At 42.6% G+C, this 17,026-nt stretch overlaps 1 protein-coding gene across 4 annotated transcripts in view; it reads left to right on the top strand.

Moving 5' to 3' along the window:
• The window catches only part of unc5cb (unc-5 netrin receptor Cb), a 134,775-nt gene that overhangs the window by 84,293 nt on the left and 33,456 nt on the right, over positions 1 to 17,026 (top strand). For all 4 annotated transcript variants that reach the window (XM_044012117.1, XM_044012116.1, XM_044012118.1 and 1 more), the window contains exons 2-3: positions 4,449 to 4,679; positions 13,566 to 13,709. In XM_044012117.1, the coding sequence (XP_043868052.1) occupies positions 4,449 to 4,679; positions 13,566 to 13,709 (375 nt within the window). The remainder of the gene's footprint in view (positions 1 to 4,448; positions 4,680 to 13,565; positions 13,710 to 17,026) is intronic.

Below are 17,026 nucleotides of genomic sequence, written 5' to 3' on the forward strand. Positions count from 1 at the left end.
GAGAGAGAAGTAAAAGAGAGGAGGGCGAAGAGCACAAATAAGGATGAAACTGGGAATGAAGAGGGAGAAGATTTATGCCAGGGTTCATGCTTGACTCTCCCCTGATGGAATGGAAACATTGGCCCCATTGATACAGTGCTTTTCCCCGGGACAATAAATTTGCTTTGGTACAGCTAGAATGGAGGGAGCTTATCTTGCGCATGAGTGTCAGTGGCTAGCATTCAAATGGTGTTATCGTAGACACTCACAATATATGGTAGGAGAGTTACAGTCAGAGCCGACAGGAAGACGGGGGGATGGATCCACTATAGAGGTGAACGTACAGTATATATATACATTATGATGCATTTATCAATCATGTCCATGATTTTTCTATTATCTTCGATTTCCCCTTTTGGCACAGTGATGAAATAATAACTGTTTTTGTCATGTTGTAATAATGATTCGCCTGAAGTTGTAAACTTCTGTAGGTGACCAGTTCTTGTCTTGTCTTGACCCCGGCTTCAATCGTCTGATTGGATCTGTCAGTCCTGTATTGAAAGTGGTGATGGATAAATTGTGCTCATGAAAGGTTTCCAAGTAAAAAAAAAAAAATATATATATAAAAAATTCCTTTTTGTACGTTGACATTGATTCTCTGTAGATGCCTGTACTGACCTTCATGGTCAGTAAAACAAACACACTGTGTCTGTAGTGTTTTGATGGTGCTGGCATATGGAACCTTGTAGAGATGGCTTCCTTTGCAACACAGAACATACAAATATGAACGTATTGGAAAGACCTTTTACCCCGTAATCGTCAGGGTCGATGGGTTCACACTGGCCAAGTGCATCATCCTCATCTGGAATCACATGTTTGCCTTCTGCTTCTGCTCTTCGTGGCATATGTAGGAACGTTTACAGATCTGTTTTCCTGGTCTGTGTGTTCAATTTTTAAAAAGGATTTTGAGGAATATCAAGTCAGGCTTATGGTTAGAAACACAAAGTCAGTGTGTAAAGTGCACACAGTATTCATAATATGGTCTCTGAAGGAATCTGTCTCGATGTTTGCGCTGCATGTTTTGTGGTCAGTTATCATTGTTCTCAGCACAGCGGACCTCATTAATGTGACTAACGGAATAAAGGTTCAGTATTCTGCTTCAGCGTTCTCGTACGGCATTGTCTGACTTCTGCTGCATTCGTAATACATGCAGCAGGAGCTTATTTCCTATAGGAGCTATTGATGTAATGTAGTCATTATGCCCTTGTTGTTGTTTTAAGAGTCAGAGCGGTGATGGTTACCCAGGCGACGTGAAAAGCAAAATACTGTCAATACAGATTTGTAGAAGAAATGAGGAGTGCAGGAAAGTCAAACTGTGGATAATTGAACAAATTTTTGTTTTGATTTAATTCCAACCTCACATAGTTGGTGTGTACGTCTGCATACTGTATGTGTTTATATATTATATTTATGCAACACAGACACTGTTATTGAGTGTGGTTAGAAATGAATATTGCTCCACTCACACAAACCATATCATACACTAATTTCTGTTGCTTCTTCAAATTGGATTTTCAGACAATTTGTCTGCTACCTGTAATCTCATTCATTATTTTTTGTATTATTATTATTATTGTTGTTATTATTATTATGAGGTCAGTGCAGCTCATTTATTGTTAAAGCGCTTTGTGGTTGGAATGTGGAACCGATTCAAAATTCGCCCCGTAATATTCAATCCCAGTCTTAAAATATGCACTAATAAGAGTTACAGTGTGAATTAGCAAAACCCCACACACCATTATGGAGCAAAATACCATTTGAATAAAAGTGCTGCAAGGACATATTTCATTACATTTTAAACACTGAGGCAGTCGAGAAATGTTCTGATTAAAATCAAGCCGCAGAATTACAGACGCTCGTAAAAATCCACATTGATTATCAAACACTTTTCCATCACGCACGTTACATTGCTGTATGTACGCTGATATGTGCTGCACTTGTTGAGCATTAGGTTTGTTTTGTGTCATGTGTAAACATGGCCATCACTGAACCTCTCATCTATTCTTTTCTTCATGTGTTCATCGTTGCATGTGGATGAGGCGGGGAACACAAAAAAGTAATGTTTCTCTTCGAAGCTTCTTGTTGCTCCCAGGAATCTGTTCACCAGGGAGGCAGGGAGGGAGGTGTGGAGGATCTGGGTGGGGGCAGCATGATTGGTAAAAGTCAGGGTCTTTCATTTTGTCATGTGGCTTGTTTTTTTATTTCATTTCTGGGCTGATATTTCACCAGAGGGCTACTTCCAATCACTTGAATGTATTATTCCATGCACCGAGGAAGTTGATGAATTCGAATATCATGTGAGCGAGCTTTTGTGTGCCTCTGCACGCATTAGTGCTTGTGCGGGTGTATGTGCGAGAACGCGTGAGCCGCGCTCCTCTCTGTGTGTAATGGCAGCCACGCTTTCATGGCTGTTTCAGATCTCTGCGTCTCTCAGTTCGTCAGAGCGAGGGAGCCAGGAGGGAGAGGGAGAGGGAGATGGAGAGATAATGGGAAAGGAGGGTGAAAGAAGGCTAACACAAGCTTTAATGAGTTTCCTTGGCTCTCTTTGCCTGTTTCTGGGTCAGGGTCCCCTGGCTGAGGATGTGGGTGGAGGACTATGGAGCAGAAACGAAAAGAGTAAGCCAAGGTCTGCTGAAATAGACTTCTAAATTAAAGAGTCATCACCTACATAAAGATATAAAGGATGAAAAGCTTGACACTGTTTCAAAGTATTTTTTTTCTTGTTTAGACAGCAAGAGATAAAAGTGTATCAGCTAATGATGTTGTTCCAGCTCTTCGTTGCACCCACACAAGCTTAAGCTGTGTAAAGGCTGTTCTCTTAAAAGTCAGAGGTCACTCGAGGCTCAACTGCCTCTTCTCAATTAGCTGCAGATTAGGAGCCGAGGAACTGGTTTAAACTTTTTCTCCCACACACACACACACAGAAAAACACCTCCTGCCACCGTGGAGAGCGAGTGTCTTTGGTCACTCTCTGATTGGCTCCCTCTGCCCTTTCATTTCCCAGCAATCAGCTTCAATCTGTGGCAGGTATGAAGGAAGAGATAACATTAGAGGGACATCATGGGGAGGTATCTGCTCAGCCGAGACATTATTTAGTGCTCTCAAAGCATCCAGGTGGCAACCTCTGTCAGACAGCAGGGCTCCTGCATGTCCACACAGGACAGGCGAGGTGGGCGGATAGAAGGACATAGAAGAATTACTGATGGGACTGATAAACTCTGTCATTATCTGAACAGTCTACCTTCCTGTGTCTGTTCTCCTGTGCTGCGTTTCTCTCCCTGTCTGCCTGACTCCCTTCCGATGTCTCAATCTGTCTGTCCATCTGAGCAACTTTCACAGTCTCCCTCTTTTCTCCCTCTCTTCCTCTCTCAACCTTCTGTTTCCCCCACTGTATCTCTGTCTCTATTACGCTGCCGTCTTTCCTTCACACTTGTGAATAATTAATGTCTCCCGGTTCGATGGTAAGAATAGAACAGTTGTGGAGGTGACAAATGGGGTGGCGAACAGGCCTCATTCTCCTCTCTCTTCAAAGAGCGACAAAGTTAGCCGCGGCGCGCCCGTGTCCATGTATGCCCCGTGTCTTTGTGCGCTTGTGTGTTTGTGATGTTTGTTCGGGCCATTATGAGCACTTGTTAGTGTTTGTGTACGAGTGAGTGAGTGAGTGAGTGAGTGAGTGAGTGAGCCAGCGAGCGCATGCACTCCATGCAGTTTTGTGTGTGTGTGTGTGTGTGTGATTTAAGACATGGAGATGAAAGGGAGCTATAATTACAGGGAAGCGTATCTGTCTACTGCAGAAGTATCCGAGGAATGGCACAAACTGGGCCAAAAGCCTGAGGTCATTAGATCTGCTGCATGTGTGTGTATGTGAGCATGAGTCTGTAAGCTGGTGGGAGAGTGTGTGTGTGTGTGAGAGAACGCAACAATTAAAGTTATGAGACAGTGTGAGTGAGTGAGTGAGAGAGAGAGAGAGAGAGATCAGCTTATAACTTCAGTTCCTCAGACTCAACCTCTGAACTCTGCTTCTCATTATTGGCTCTGCCTCTCCCGTTTCTCAGCAGTAGTTGGTTGTGGTTAGACCAAGCAAGGCCCAGATCCATGCAGCCTCATTTGCCTGAGAGACGTCCAGAGTTTCCTGCTTTCCAAAATACACTTGTGTAAACATTCCACAATATCAAATGATAGGGATTTCACTGTGTTCTGTTGCAAATGGATAATCCCATGTAAAGGCTGTGGTTATAATACACTGTCCCACTGTCTCACGTCCACTCTCCTTTCCATCCCGACCCCTCTCTGTCCTTTCTGGCGTTGTCTGCCTCTCCTCGCTCCCTTTCTCTTTCCTTTTATCTCCTAATCTGTCCCTCCCTCCTTCAATCTTTAATGCATCTCTCTCTCTCTCTCTCTCTCGACAGTTGAGGATGACTTCATCGGTCTTGGTGAACTGCCGGAAACCTTCCCATCAGACCCCCCGGAGCCCCTGCCTGTGTTTTTGATGGAACCAGAGGAGGCCTACATTGTCAAGAACAAGCCGGTCAACTTGTACTGCAAAGCCACGCCCGCCACCCAGATCTACTTCAAGTGCAACAGCGAGTGGGTTCACCAGAAGGAGCACACCGTGGAGGAGCGGGTTGATGAGAACTCTGGTCAGTACACAAACCCTCTATAGTATATATAAAAAAAAAACTTGTACATGTGGGTTTATTGTGGTAAAGGTTCACTGTCAGTGCCAAACGTTTTAGTATACTGTGTAGGCCCATTGTTCGTTTCCCCACAAACATCGCTCCTTTGTCATGGTTCTGTTCAGGAATGTCAAAGCGAAGTTAGTTATGGTTAACAAAAGATCACGACTGTACATTTTGTGAAGTAGCATGAGACCATATGAGCCGTGAGCACATGTGTGTGTCATTTAACTTGTTTGCTTTCATAGCCTTAGAATAAGCCTTCTCTGCTATACAGATGCCCCGATCATGTGCTGCCACGTTCCGAATAGTAAAACTTGACAACTTGTGTGTGTGCTTAACGGGAAAGAACGAACAATATCCTTTTCTCATTTGAGAAAGACTCAGTTTGTTAGAGTCTGCAATTTCACCTTTGGAAGTCACTGGTTTCATAGCAAGGTTCCAAATGGTCACCAGATTGTGTTTCCTTTGCAAGCAGTAATATCGCCCGTCATAGGGTTAATAAAAAAAAAAAAAAACTACATACATTAATATGAGAATGATACAGAAAAAGTGCAACCCAATGCATGGTTTGTCAATGTTACAGTCCAGTACATGAGTTTGATCAACTACCAGCAGGATTTGCAGACTTGGATTAATGAAGATCCCGGCGAAGGATATCTGTTCTTCATGGCACAACAGAATCAATACGTCTGCGTGCTGCATGTGCATTTATGTGTTTAGGTACATGTATCTGAGCATACAGCGGAAGTGAAAAGTAGCTCCAGCATGGGTTGTTTTCGACTGAATTCAGCCCCTGAAGGCAACGGACCTATTACACACAACAGTCCAACACTGATTGGCTGCATTCAGCTGCCATATTGGAAATTGAGTCCTTTTTTGTCGCCCACAGGTACCAATCACATCACATTTACCCTTTTCATCGCATTGTTTGGCTGCACAAGTCTGCATGGTCACACACAGCTGCACTGACAGCTTCTCCCTCACCTCAGCGTGATTGCCTCGGCACATAAGTACACACTTACATACGTTGCGAGAACGGGCGAGCGTTTTCTTCCAATTTGAATCTGAGGTGTTGTATAAAAATACCTCTTGAATGCTGTATGAAAAACAGTTACCAGTGCATTCAGAGATCATACATCTCTCATTTCACACCGCGTTGCATCCTAATGCTTAAATCATTGTTCAATATATTTCCCCTTATAATTTTTCACTCGCGGTTTCGTAATGACAAAGAAAGCAAGCGCAGAATTTTAAAATCAAACATTGACATTTCACACAAAAAAAACCCTGTGCCACTTTTGCTCGCGATTACAACCTGGAGTCCTCGCTGCTTTGACAGGACAAGGTCTCTACACCTGGATTAAGAGATTTTCTGTCATCTCTGTGTATTCTCTCTCTGTCAGGTTAAGTGGGGACAGTCTGTGGACAGTCATTGTCAGATCTCTCCAGGGATGATGAATTGAGATCGTGCCAGGGCTCTGTTCCGGGCCGGTCAAGGACATTCACTGAGTTTTCCCTATAGGGAAGGCAATTCTGCATTGTCTAGGTTATGTATGTCTAGCCAAGGGTCAGTGTAGATGAACCATCAGTATTCAAGAATATGCTCTCTTTCACATTCCGTCATGCCTCAAATGTCTCCCTGACCCCTCCCCCCCCACAGCATGACGCTGACACTGCTCCGCTTTACTGCTGGGATGGTGTTAAGCAGTTGATAAGACATGACACTTAATATTGAGGTCAGACAGTTCAAATTTCTTGTTTGACTGGGCCAAAAGGATCTTGTTTCTCACTGTCTGAGAGTCTTCAAATAGTCCTGCACGGGTCTTTCACTGTGCCGTCATTTCTTTCTGTGATATGCACCGTCAGCCGTGGGACCGGATATAGGCAGCTGTGGTGCAGGTGGCTTACGTAACATCTGGAAGATTTCCAAGAGAGAGGGCATCTGCGTTTAATTTGACATGTCATGGCGAAGAGAATGCATGTTCTATTTAAGTTTTTACTTTTTGTTGAAAATCCTGTTTTGCTTTGTCATGAAGGGCTACTGCACAAAGTCAGTTATAACAGTCGGTGTAATGGAATCCAGATAAGCTTTAGGTTTGCATCTTAAAGGAATACTTCACCGATTTAGCTTTGTATGACTAGAATAAGGGTAGCATTTTTGAAAAGTTGGGCTTCCCAACCTCAGTTTCCCCCCGAGTCGAGAAATATCTTAATTCTTTTTTTGTTACGTGCCGACCAGTGACACTTGGTCCGAGCTTTGGTCCAAAGTTCCGCACTTTTTAGACCCACTCGTTTAGAACAGTGGGTCTACGAGGTCCCGTTGTAGGGGTAAACAGTGTCCGCCATCTTTGCTAACAGTTATGCTAACAGGACCAAGTGTCACTGGTGGCTACGTAACAAAGAAAAGAATGAAGATATTTCTCAACTCAGGGGAAATCTCACAATTTTTCAAAAATACCACCCTCATTCTAGTAATACAAAGCCAAATGTGCTGCCCTTGTGCTCTGTTTCCTTCTATGTATGAAAGCATGAATATTATTTGTGCCTCTGATGCTGTTGTGCATTTTATGCTTGGTATTCGCACACAGTTGACTTTGTAGTAACCAAACAATTATGCAATGTTTTTTTTCCTGCTGTAATTATCAACCCTGACCACATGCCAATCCCTTCATTATATCTTCTTAAATCACACAGTGAATGCTGAATAATGTCTTTTAAAATTAGTTTTTTTCCACCAGCATACTTATATTCCCATAATTCTTCCACAATAACACGACACCCTTATTACTGAGTGTAGATTGATGAGGGAAAAAACATTTTTCCAATGATTTTACCATGAGGCTGCTGACTGACACAATGTAAAAATGTGAATACATTCGGAACGCTCCGTACAAAAAGAGTACTGAGGCCACCACATATGTGAGATTTTGGAAAAACAACTTGAATTCCAGGCTGAAATCCTCTCGTTTTTGACAAATCGATTTAAGTAGCAGTGGCTCTTAATCTCTGTGTCATGTGGGCTTCTGCAAAAAAAAAAAAGGTATCAACATGAAAAACAACCCACACAACATACAGACACCTTCTCCAACACTGCCAGATCCACGGGCTATTTACTGCACCGATATCACTCCATTTGTGCCCTTGCACCCAGCACGCACACACACACACACACACACACACACACACAATAACACAGCATCAGAGCCCAGTGGAGGTGTGTAGCCTCTCTCTCAGCCTACTCCATTGCTCTCTGGTTTCCCCAGATTGACAGAAAAGGAACACCGACAGAAAGCGGCCAGCCTGGTCAATACCACTGATGGTGTACGCCAAAGAAATTTGATCTCTCCTTCTGCCCCCTTACCCTTTGTTTTCCCCGCTCTCTCTCATCCTCTCTCTCTCTCTCTCTCTTTCTCTCTCTGTGTCTCACTTTCATGCTGGTATGGACTCGTGATCACTTTGAAAATAGATGAAATGAGAGCGCAATTTAATATCAATGAGAAAACCGATCTCTACAAAGACAGATCTAGACTTATAAATAAAGTGCACGTTTGTAGTAGTGAATTGGTGAAGTCTCATATCGGTTAATTAGGCGTTGTCGTACGTCGTAAATGTTCCCCTGTGTGCAGTAGTAATCAGAATAAATGCGCGTGTATTGCAGCAACTCTGCCAAAAGTTAAAATAAAGGATAAAGTAGTGAAATTGGATTTGACACACAATGTTCTTGACGGAAAGTAACATCTCAGCGCACCTGCATTTTGCAGTGGTCTTTCAAATGCCTCACGCTCGTATGTCTTTTAATCCATATGAATATGAAATGCAGTGGCACTTGACAGAAAGCATGCAGTTTAGTCAATAACAATGATTAAACTCCCAAGGGGTGTAATTGAATGTCATTGCAGGAGCAGGTGATTACTTTACAGAAATTGTATTTAATTGCATGTGATTGGCTTTTAAGCAGCAGCCAGAAATATCCCAAAATACAAAGCAACAAATAAAAGGAAAGGGAGAAAGCCATTTGATTTTCCTTTCAGAAACTTTTCTGTAGGATAGTGTGTTTTATTTAAAATGCAAAGTCATCAGAAATATTAGACTTCATTATTAATAAATACATTAAAAAAAGGCATCACTGGGTCAGAGTGTGAAATAATTGGCCATTTGGGTTTCTGTTTTCTTCATTATTTAAATTTTTTGGTCTGCAAAACAGTTTTCCATTTTAATGACCGACCTAAAAAACATGGATCTAAATGAGAGAAAAGGGCACTATTTACACAGTTGGGATTGTCATAAAGCCCATGTGTTTGTTGTTGCTTACATGCAGATGGGCAGCTGTAGGGAAGGCAAGGTTACCACAAAACTGAGCCCTGATTTGCATTCAAAAAATGGGGTTACACATGAAAAGAAACCATAGACCCAGAGACCATGTGTAGTAAAATGCTTGTAACCAGGAGGCAAATAGAAGGAAAACAGGTTTGTGTCAGTGTTTACTTGTACCCTCCTCCACTCTTTTGCTTTTGATTCATCCTGTCATCACACAAACACTGAAGCATTTACCACCCAGTGTGGAGCACAGGTTATGTCTCCTGTGCGCTAAAATAGCATTGATCTACGCAAATGAGCAGCAAATTAATTATGAGTAGGAACAGCTAGCGTAATATACACTAGAGACAGGTTGTCACCGTCTTTGAGATATGAGTTAGAAGATCAAACAGGAGTGTGCTCCATCTGTCCTAATAATCAGAGCGCTTCTTCCCTGCCTTTTTCCAGCTCCCCTTCATTGACCAATGCCTCTTCTACTGCCGTGCTGGTCTGATCAATAATGTTAGCCAGTGCTAACACCAAGGCTAGGCAGCTCACTTTAATGACCGCATGAATAATGAATCTTCTCCAATGAGGTGCCCTACTTCAGCCAGCTATTAATGGGACATATTGTAGAATCATTTCTACCACTAATGGCCACACTGGCGGGTGTGAAGTGGCCCCTCGTCGCAGGCCCCGGCACGGTCAACACTCGCTTTGCTCCTCTTAATTGCAAATTGAGTGGATTTCCGTCTGTGTTTTGTTTCGCTGTTATCGCTGTTATACTATACGGTGCGCTAAGAGCTGCTAGCTGAGCAAACACATGAAGTCAGTGGATGAGATCAGCAGCAGCAGCAGCAGCAGCAGCCTCAGTTCAGAGCCCCTCTCTTCTGCTCGAGTGATCCCTCTGATGTGTTTGATGTGCAACGCGTCATCCAGGTTTAGTAACACCTATGAAATCACAAATGACTACACATATAGCTGGCGTCATCGTCACTTTGGATCGGGGGGGTCAAACTCAAATGACCTGGGGGCCACTGAGTCTAGTGTGGTCTAGAGGGGGCTAGTTTAGAGACAAATAACTACTTTCCAGTAGCGGGTGGGTAGCATGAGCTTAAAATAACAACACAGTATTCCACTATGATATCGCAACAAAGATATTCAAGTTGATACTTCACCGAATTTCAAAGTAAAAGTGCATCATTTCATATGGAACGGTTTACACATGATGATAAAACATAATTGTCATTCAAAATAAATCTATTAACATGAAAAAATGAGGTATGGGACAACTGTTGTTAAACAAGCTTATGTGCGATCAAATGTCTTATTATTATAATAGATATACTGTAGTAATATTGCACTTACTATTGTATTCTATCCATATCCTATTACTTTGCTGGCAGCTGCACCTCAGCCACACATGCTGTGTTTAAAGCAAGAGGAGGTCATGATGATGAAGTAGGGGGCCGCTCGTTTGACATCTCTGCGTAAGACTATCTGATGTCATAGAAGACCATCAGACACATAGTTAACCCCTGTACAAGCTTCACCAGAAACAACCTGTGGCATAAAAGCACAGATTTAGTTTCCCTCTGTTTCTTTTTGCTGGATGTTCACCAAATATCACATCCATCCTCGACTTTCGCTACCTGACAACAGTAAGTCTGAGGCAGCCTCTCAGACGACCGCAGACTCCCACCGTCTGACTCGCGCACGCATGTATACACCAACATGCATGCAGAAGGAAAAAGGGCTCCGCACAGCAGACTGGTGTAAATTTTACATGAGAGCTAAACCCATGTGTGGGACGTCACTGTGCCAGAACACGGAGGCCGTGTGAATGCAGTGAACCTGCAGTAAAAAGGCCATGTTTTAACCACCCGTCCTTGTTCCATTTTTCATTCAGACACATAGTGTAAACCTACTCAGACTGTACCAAAGGTCCCGGAGCTTTTGTATAAATTGAGGTCATTCGGGGAAAAGCTCAAAATTGAATCACTATCAAGCAGTCTGACACACAAACATATACTGACTTTTCACTGACTGATGTCAACCATGTGTGGATAGACATCAAAGGAGCATGACGGCACTAGTTTCTTGGTGAGATTGGCCAGTTAATCTCTGGTTGAGTAGATAGTGAATCACTATATAATGAATTCGATTACAGGCAGAGATAAGGTAGGTAGGAGTAATGATGAGTCATTTACCTGTGACACGATGATGTCGCATCACCAATTTGTAGCTTCTGTTGTTAAGCCTATGGAGGGAAGCAAGAGGATCCTCATACTCTATCTGTTAATTACACAGTTTTCACATTAAGTGCAGTAACAGCAGTTTCTTCAATGTGGAGGATTCTACACGACTGTCAGCGCTGGAAGCAGCTGCGGCTAATAAACAGTAATAGGAAGCTTTTCTTCACTGAAGACGAGGACATAAAGACAACACAAATGTTAACTTAATGGCCACCAATAATTATCTGGGGTGAGGATACTGTACCTCACTCGCTAATTCAGTTTCCCTACTTTTCGATAAGCTTCACGGAGAACTTAAAGTTTGGCCTTTTGACAAAACAGTCACATCATTAATTCCACCGCTGTCCCTTGTTTTAATTAGTATGCGCTCTGTGCAGTACTTAATTTGTGCTTCAGCAAGAGACACGGGCCCCACCATTATTTGTAAATTAAGAGGCAGTGATGTGCACTGAGGAAATGCTGCTATGGATACCAGGAAAAAAACTATAATACACAATATAAAACATTCTAATTAAGTTTAGACAATGACATTGTTTGGGGGATAAGAGGATATATCCGTAGTAAGATGTACACATTCCTGTTCACAAGTGAGACATGAGCGAACGGGTGGAAGCACATTCAGACAGTAGCCATCTTGTGGGAACTACTGTCAGAAATGGAACAATTTGGTCAATATTACAGACAGGCTCTGTACATAACCACTGAGCGAAAGAAAACGGGGAAAAAGAAAATGCGTGCATGACTCATTAAACACCGAATTGGATGTGTTACAACCGCGACTCTCTCCCAGTTTCTGTCATTCTGACAAGTAACAGCAAAAATGATTATGAATAAAAAGTGGAAACAAAGAGAAAAAAAAATAAAGACAAGAAAAAAAAAGTTGGCATGCTGATAAATAGCGGCTTGTAAAGCCGATGACAGGGTTTTGAATTTGGTACACAAACAGCATGGTCTCAATGCTTTAGGGCTGGTGATGGTGGTGTAATGGAGTAGTGAACATTTGACTAGACACACAAAAGCCCTTTCACTAGCAAATCTTTTCAATACTTTAATACTTTTGCTGACCAGCTACATGATTGTGACCGGTCCAGAAAAGTGACATCAGCGTTACCTTTTTTTCCCTAGTGAGCTACATAGTCACCAACCTACATTAATAGAGAAGCACTTTGGGGATGAGGATATTCCATCTGGAACTATAGTGATGATCTATAGTGATGATATTTCCCATTGTTTGCAGTAGGAGTGGATACAATTGACATTCATTCCTGGGTATAATATAATGACTCTGCAATTGCAAGTTTTCATTGGCTTCAGCTCCGATCAGTAGTGATGAAAATATGACATCCGGATGAACATGCAAATTTGCTTCTCCTCCACTTTTGCAACAGTCTCGATGCTGACGTTGTACCTTTTCCAGCACTATTCTTTTAGACCTGCACTGGTAAAGCGCAAAAAAAAAATCAAAAAATCGTTCAGTCGCAGCCGAGTTTGTCATTGACACTGATCTTCATGCTGCTCTTTTCTGTCGGGTTAGGTTTTTCCGCTTCCGCTGCATTCATTTTCGCAGCGTTCGTTAAGTCGATGGTTCGTCAATAGGAGATAGAAAACACAAAAGGTAAATGGATCCTTTACTGGCAGCGGGAAAAGAAGTCAAGAGTGCAGTTATATGCAGTTTTTTTTAAGAAAAACTGCATATATCAAACTGAGGAATGTTTTGCCGTTGTTCATTTCATTTTTTGATGATTTTCCCCACAAATATCCCATTATTCAAATGAAATAAAATGATGAAACTGAAATAAGGCATGATTCAGCATGAGAGTCGTTCCTATCTTCAGTGTATGCTCTCGCACCACACAATACATATTCATACTGTCTTCATTCATGTGCTCTCACACACACACACACACACACACACAGAGTCATGCATAGATGTGCACACACACTGTTGCGGCATAATCCGCTCCAGAGGGGAAGCTGTGGGTAAAGGCATTTGTTTTGGGGGTGATTTGTTTGTTTGAGTCCTGGCACCCAGATGAGCGGTAATCAGAGGAGTTAGCAAACGGGATTGTGTTCGCCACGATGCAGAGAATCCTCCTCCCGCCGGGTCCAAACCCAAACAGCTCGACGCTGGCTCGGGAAACGTGACCAGGCTGACACACAAACACAGAAACACACACATCAGTGTCAAAGAATGAAATGTGACTGTCGTTGGGAATTCTATTGATTTGTTTGATACGCTGTGTGTGCTTTGATTCTCCTTCTTTTAATGAAAACCTCTCGTTATCCTTCCTCACAGGCTTGGTGGTGAGGGAGGCCAGCATAGAGATCACTCGGCAGCAGGTGGAGGAGCTGTTTGGGCCGGAGGACTTCTGGTGTCAGTGTGTGGCCTGGAGCTCGGCGGGGACCACCAAGAGCCGCAAAGCCTTCGTCCGCATCGCTTGTGAGTAACTCGCCCCGCTCGTCTTCCCTTGCCTTCATCCCATTATTCAGTCTTTATCGTCTCTCTCATCTGTGTAGGACCCCAAATAAAATCTCTCGGCTGCCAAGGAAGTGTGTCCGCCAAAGTGACTTATGCGTGATGACAGATTTATAGATTCTGGAGATAGAAGCGAAGAAAAAGGTTGTTGTTTTTTTACTCACTTGGGACAGAAATGTCCCTTTGAACTTGAGTCGGTGAAAAGCCTTTAAAATCTGAATGAGTTTCCTTGTGTACAATATAAACCTCTAGAAAGAGAGCAGAGGAATGGGAGAGCTGTGACAGTGTATACACAGCAGAGAGGATATGGCATAGTGTTTAAGGCCAGCATTCCCTCTTTTTCTCGTAGGTGGTCCTCATTTGTTCTCTGCCTGCGTGTTTGTCCTCCTACTGGAAAACATTGCTTCCAAGTAATGAGAAACATTCTGTTGCCTCTAAAGTTTGGACTCATTTCTAACTGTTCCCCAAAGGAGCTGCCAATCAAACTCTGTATATTCACACCCCTGGAGGACACGGTGAGGAAAGCAAGAGCATAGCTCGACATCAAGGCAAAGCTTCTACAACGCAGCGCACATTACTTGGCACACGTTGTATTCAAACTTCCACCTGAAGGGAGTTCTTTTATAGTATCATCTAGATCATCACAGTTTCAGCTCCTGTCAGAGTCATTCTAAAGCAGTTTGACTGACATCTCCTGCCCAGTTTTGCTGTTGTTTTTTTTACTTGAAGCAAACAGGGGAGAGGAAAAAACAACAACAACAACACCTACTTGCAGTCGCTATTGCAGTCTGCATCAAATGGACGAGGATTTTACTGACGCCTAATATTTGGCTTCTGTCGACATAATTTAACCTCCACTGTAGGGTACAGCAGAGTACATATCTATGGTTTTCACCCAATCTACTGCATTAAGAGGCACTTAGCAATCATAATCGTGTTCCTCGGCGTTTCCGTCTCACCTAATTCTCTTTTCTTTCTGCATTTCCTTTATGTTGCCGTTGTCTTTCAAACTCTTTTTCTCTTTCTTTCTCTATGCCAGTAGTTCTATTCATGGCTGCTACTGTTATACATTCCTGGTGAATCCGAATCATGCCTCTCAGTCTCCCACAGAGCCCACTCCTGCTGCTCCACCTCCTATAATCATCCATGATGAGCAGCCTGCCAGCGCTAACCTATTCCTCAAATCACAATGGACCCCTCTTCCCCCGCCCATTAGCTTCTGCTGAATGGATTAGCTCTTCTGCTGGGCTTTTTTCCTCCAAACAGGCTTCTTGTCAGAGCCAGAGTCCCGTTAGGTTAATGGAAACTGGGCTTGTTTTCCTCTCCTCTCCCATAATCTAAACATATAGTTTCAGTTTAATCAGATTGTGAGTCAGAGCCAGTGCTGGTGAGTTAAGAGGTTGTTGTGTTGAAGAGTTGGCTTTCAGGCTCCACTGGCTGAAGGTTCGGTCTCTGCACGTGCGCGCGTTGTTGGAGGAAGAAAGGATCAGTGAATTCCTCACGATTGTCCTCCCTTCTTTGCGACCTCCACAGAAACTGCTCTGGCCGCCGTCGCCTGCCAGAAAGTGGCAATAAAAGTACACGCGCAGAGGGAAATTAACTGAATGAATCAAATCAACTGAAATGCCTTTCAAAAGATTGCTGGAGGGGTAATGTTTACTGAAAACACTGGGAATTCGTTTTCTCATTAGTTTTGGACCTTGTAATTCTTATATGGTAATCGGTAAAACGTTAGCTTTATTCCGAGTGACTTTACCGATGATTAAAAACATCAGATTTTGGCGAGGGTTCATTTTCATCGCACCAGTGTTTAATTAGCAAGAGAAGACGTAAGCCGGTCCTGTGTGTACGGGCAGTGCGATATGCCATGACGAGTAGCCCGACACGTCTACTCAAGATAATGCGTGTCGTGTGTGTGTGTGTGTGTGTGTGTGTGTGTGTTCCTCGGGGGGGTGAACGCAGCGAAGACGCGCTGGTGTGCCGAGGAGGGATCGGTGCGACTCCCACAGGAATGTCACCTCAGCTGGTCCCACACCCTTGTGCGTCCCACAGTATCGCTTAGGTTTATGAGAAGTGAAGAGACGAGAGACTCCCAGTGTGGGAAGCATCATTTAAAACCACATCCACATAAAAATATACTGAGCTCAGTAATCACTTGCATGATACTGACTGTGTTCCATCAGCATAAATGCCAAAGGTTTGCGAATCCTGAGGAAATAACAAACACACGCGCCGAGTGTATAATTTTAGTGTCATATGGAACAGTTAGAAAGATCAGTATGCACTGTGCCATTAATACTAATAATGTTATTTAGGCTGTATGGGGATTGTTATGCTTTGCCGAGAAACTTGTACTCTCTGTGGTATTAATGGTTTAAACTAAAGGAATTCATTATTCTTCCAGACACAGGAGACAAATGTGTAATATTTTCCATTTTGGGATTTTGTACATTTTGTTTTTCTGTTTGCTATGCAAAAGGTTTTTTTCTACTTTTTCATTATTGTTTAACATATCTGTGAAGGTTCTCATGCATCTAAGTCACCGTGATCTTCAGCAGTTAGCTATAGGCAACTGCAATTACATGAGTGAGGTTTGAAGATGTTTCATCTCATGACACTGTTTAACATCCTTTTCCTTTCCTTGAAACTATCAGTATGTCCTTGAATCAAGGCTAAATTATGTCCCAGAATATGTCCTGCAGTCATTCTGTCTTTTAATTCCATACCAGACATTCATACTTTTAATTCGGCACGTACTCTTTCAGCTATTAATACTCTACAATAAAATGTTAAATAAAATTTAACTGAGGACCCAGCCTCTCTCAGGTTGCATTAAGACCAACTTTTTTTTTTTTAACTTGTTATTTTAAGGTTCATTCTCCAGAAAAAAAAATGAATAAATGAAACGGTAATAGGCATCTTTAGGGCATCAGGGTCTAGTGTGATCATGTATTGTGTAATAAGAACATAATCTAGTTTCTCCTGTAGGGGATTTGGAGCAGTTAACTGAACAAAGAGATGTCTCTATTTCAACATAATGTCTTCACTTGCAATAGAAAGAAGAAAAAAATAATAAAGCAAGTGATGGAATCTGTAAATTCTAAGGATGTGTCCCTGTATTGCAGGTAATAACACCTAAGAGGAAAATGACTTTATGCTCTGTCCACACTGTACTGTATATAAATTCACACACATACTTAAATCTCCCCAGACACTGTAGAACATTTATTTCCTTTGATAGTTACAGCACATACACGGTGTCCTATTACACTTCTACAACG

The sequence above is a fragment of the Solea senegalensis genome, linkage group LG21 (genome assembly GCF_019176455.1).
Source record: "Solea senegalensis isolate Sse05_10M linkage group LG21, IFAPA_SoseM_1, whole genome shotgun sequence".
In the NCBI taxonomy this organism is placed as follows: domain Eukaryota; kingdom Metazoa; phylum Chordata; class Actinopteri; order Pleuronectiformes; family Soleidae; genus Solea; species Solea senegalensis.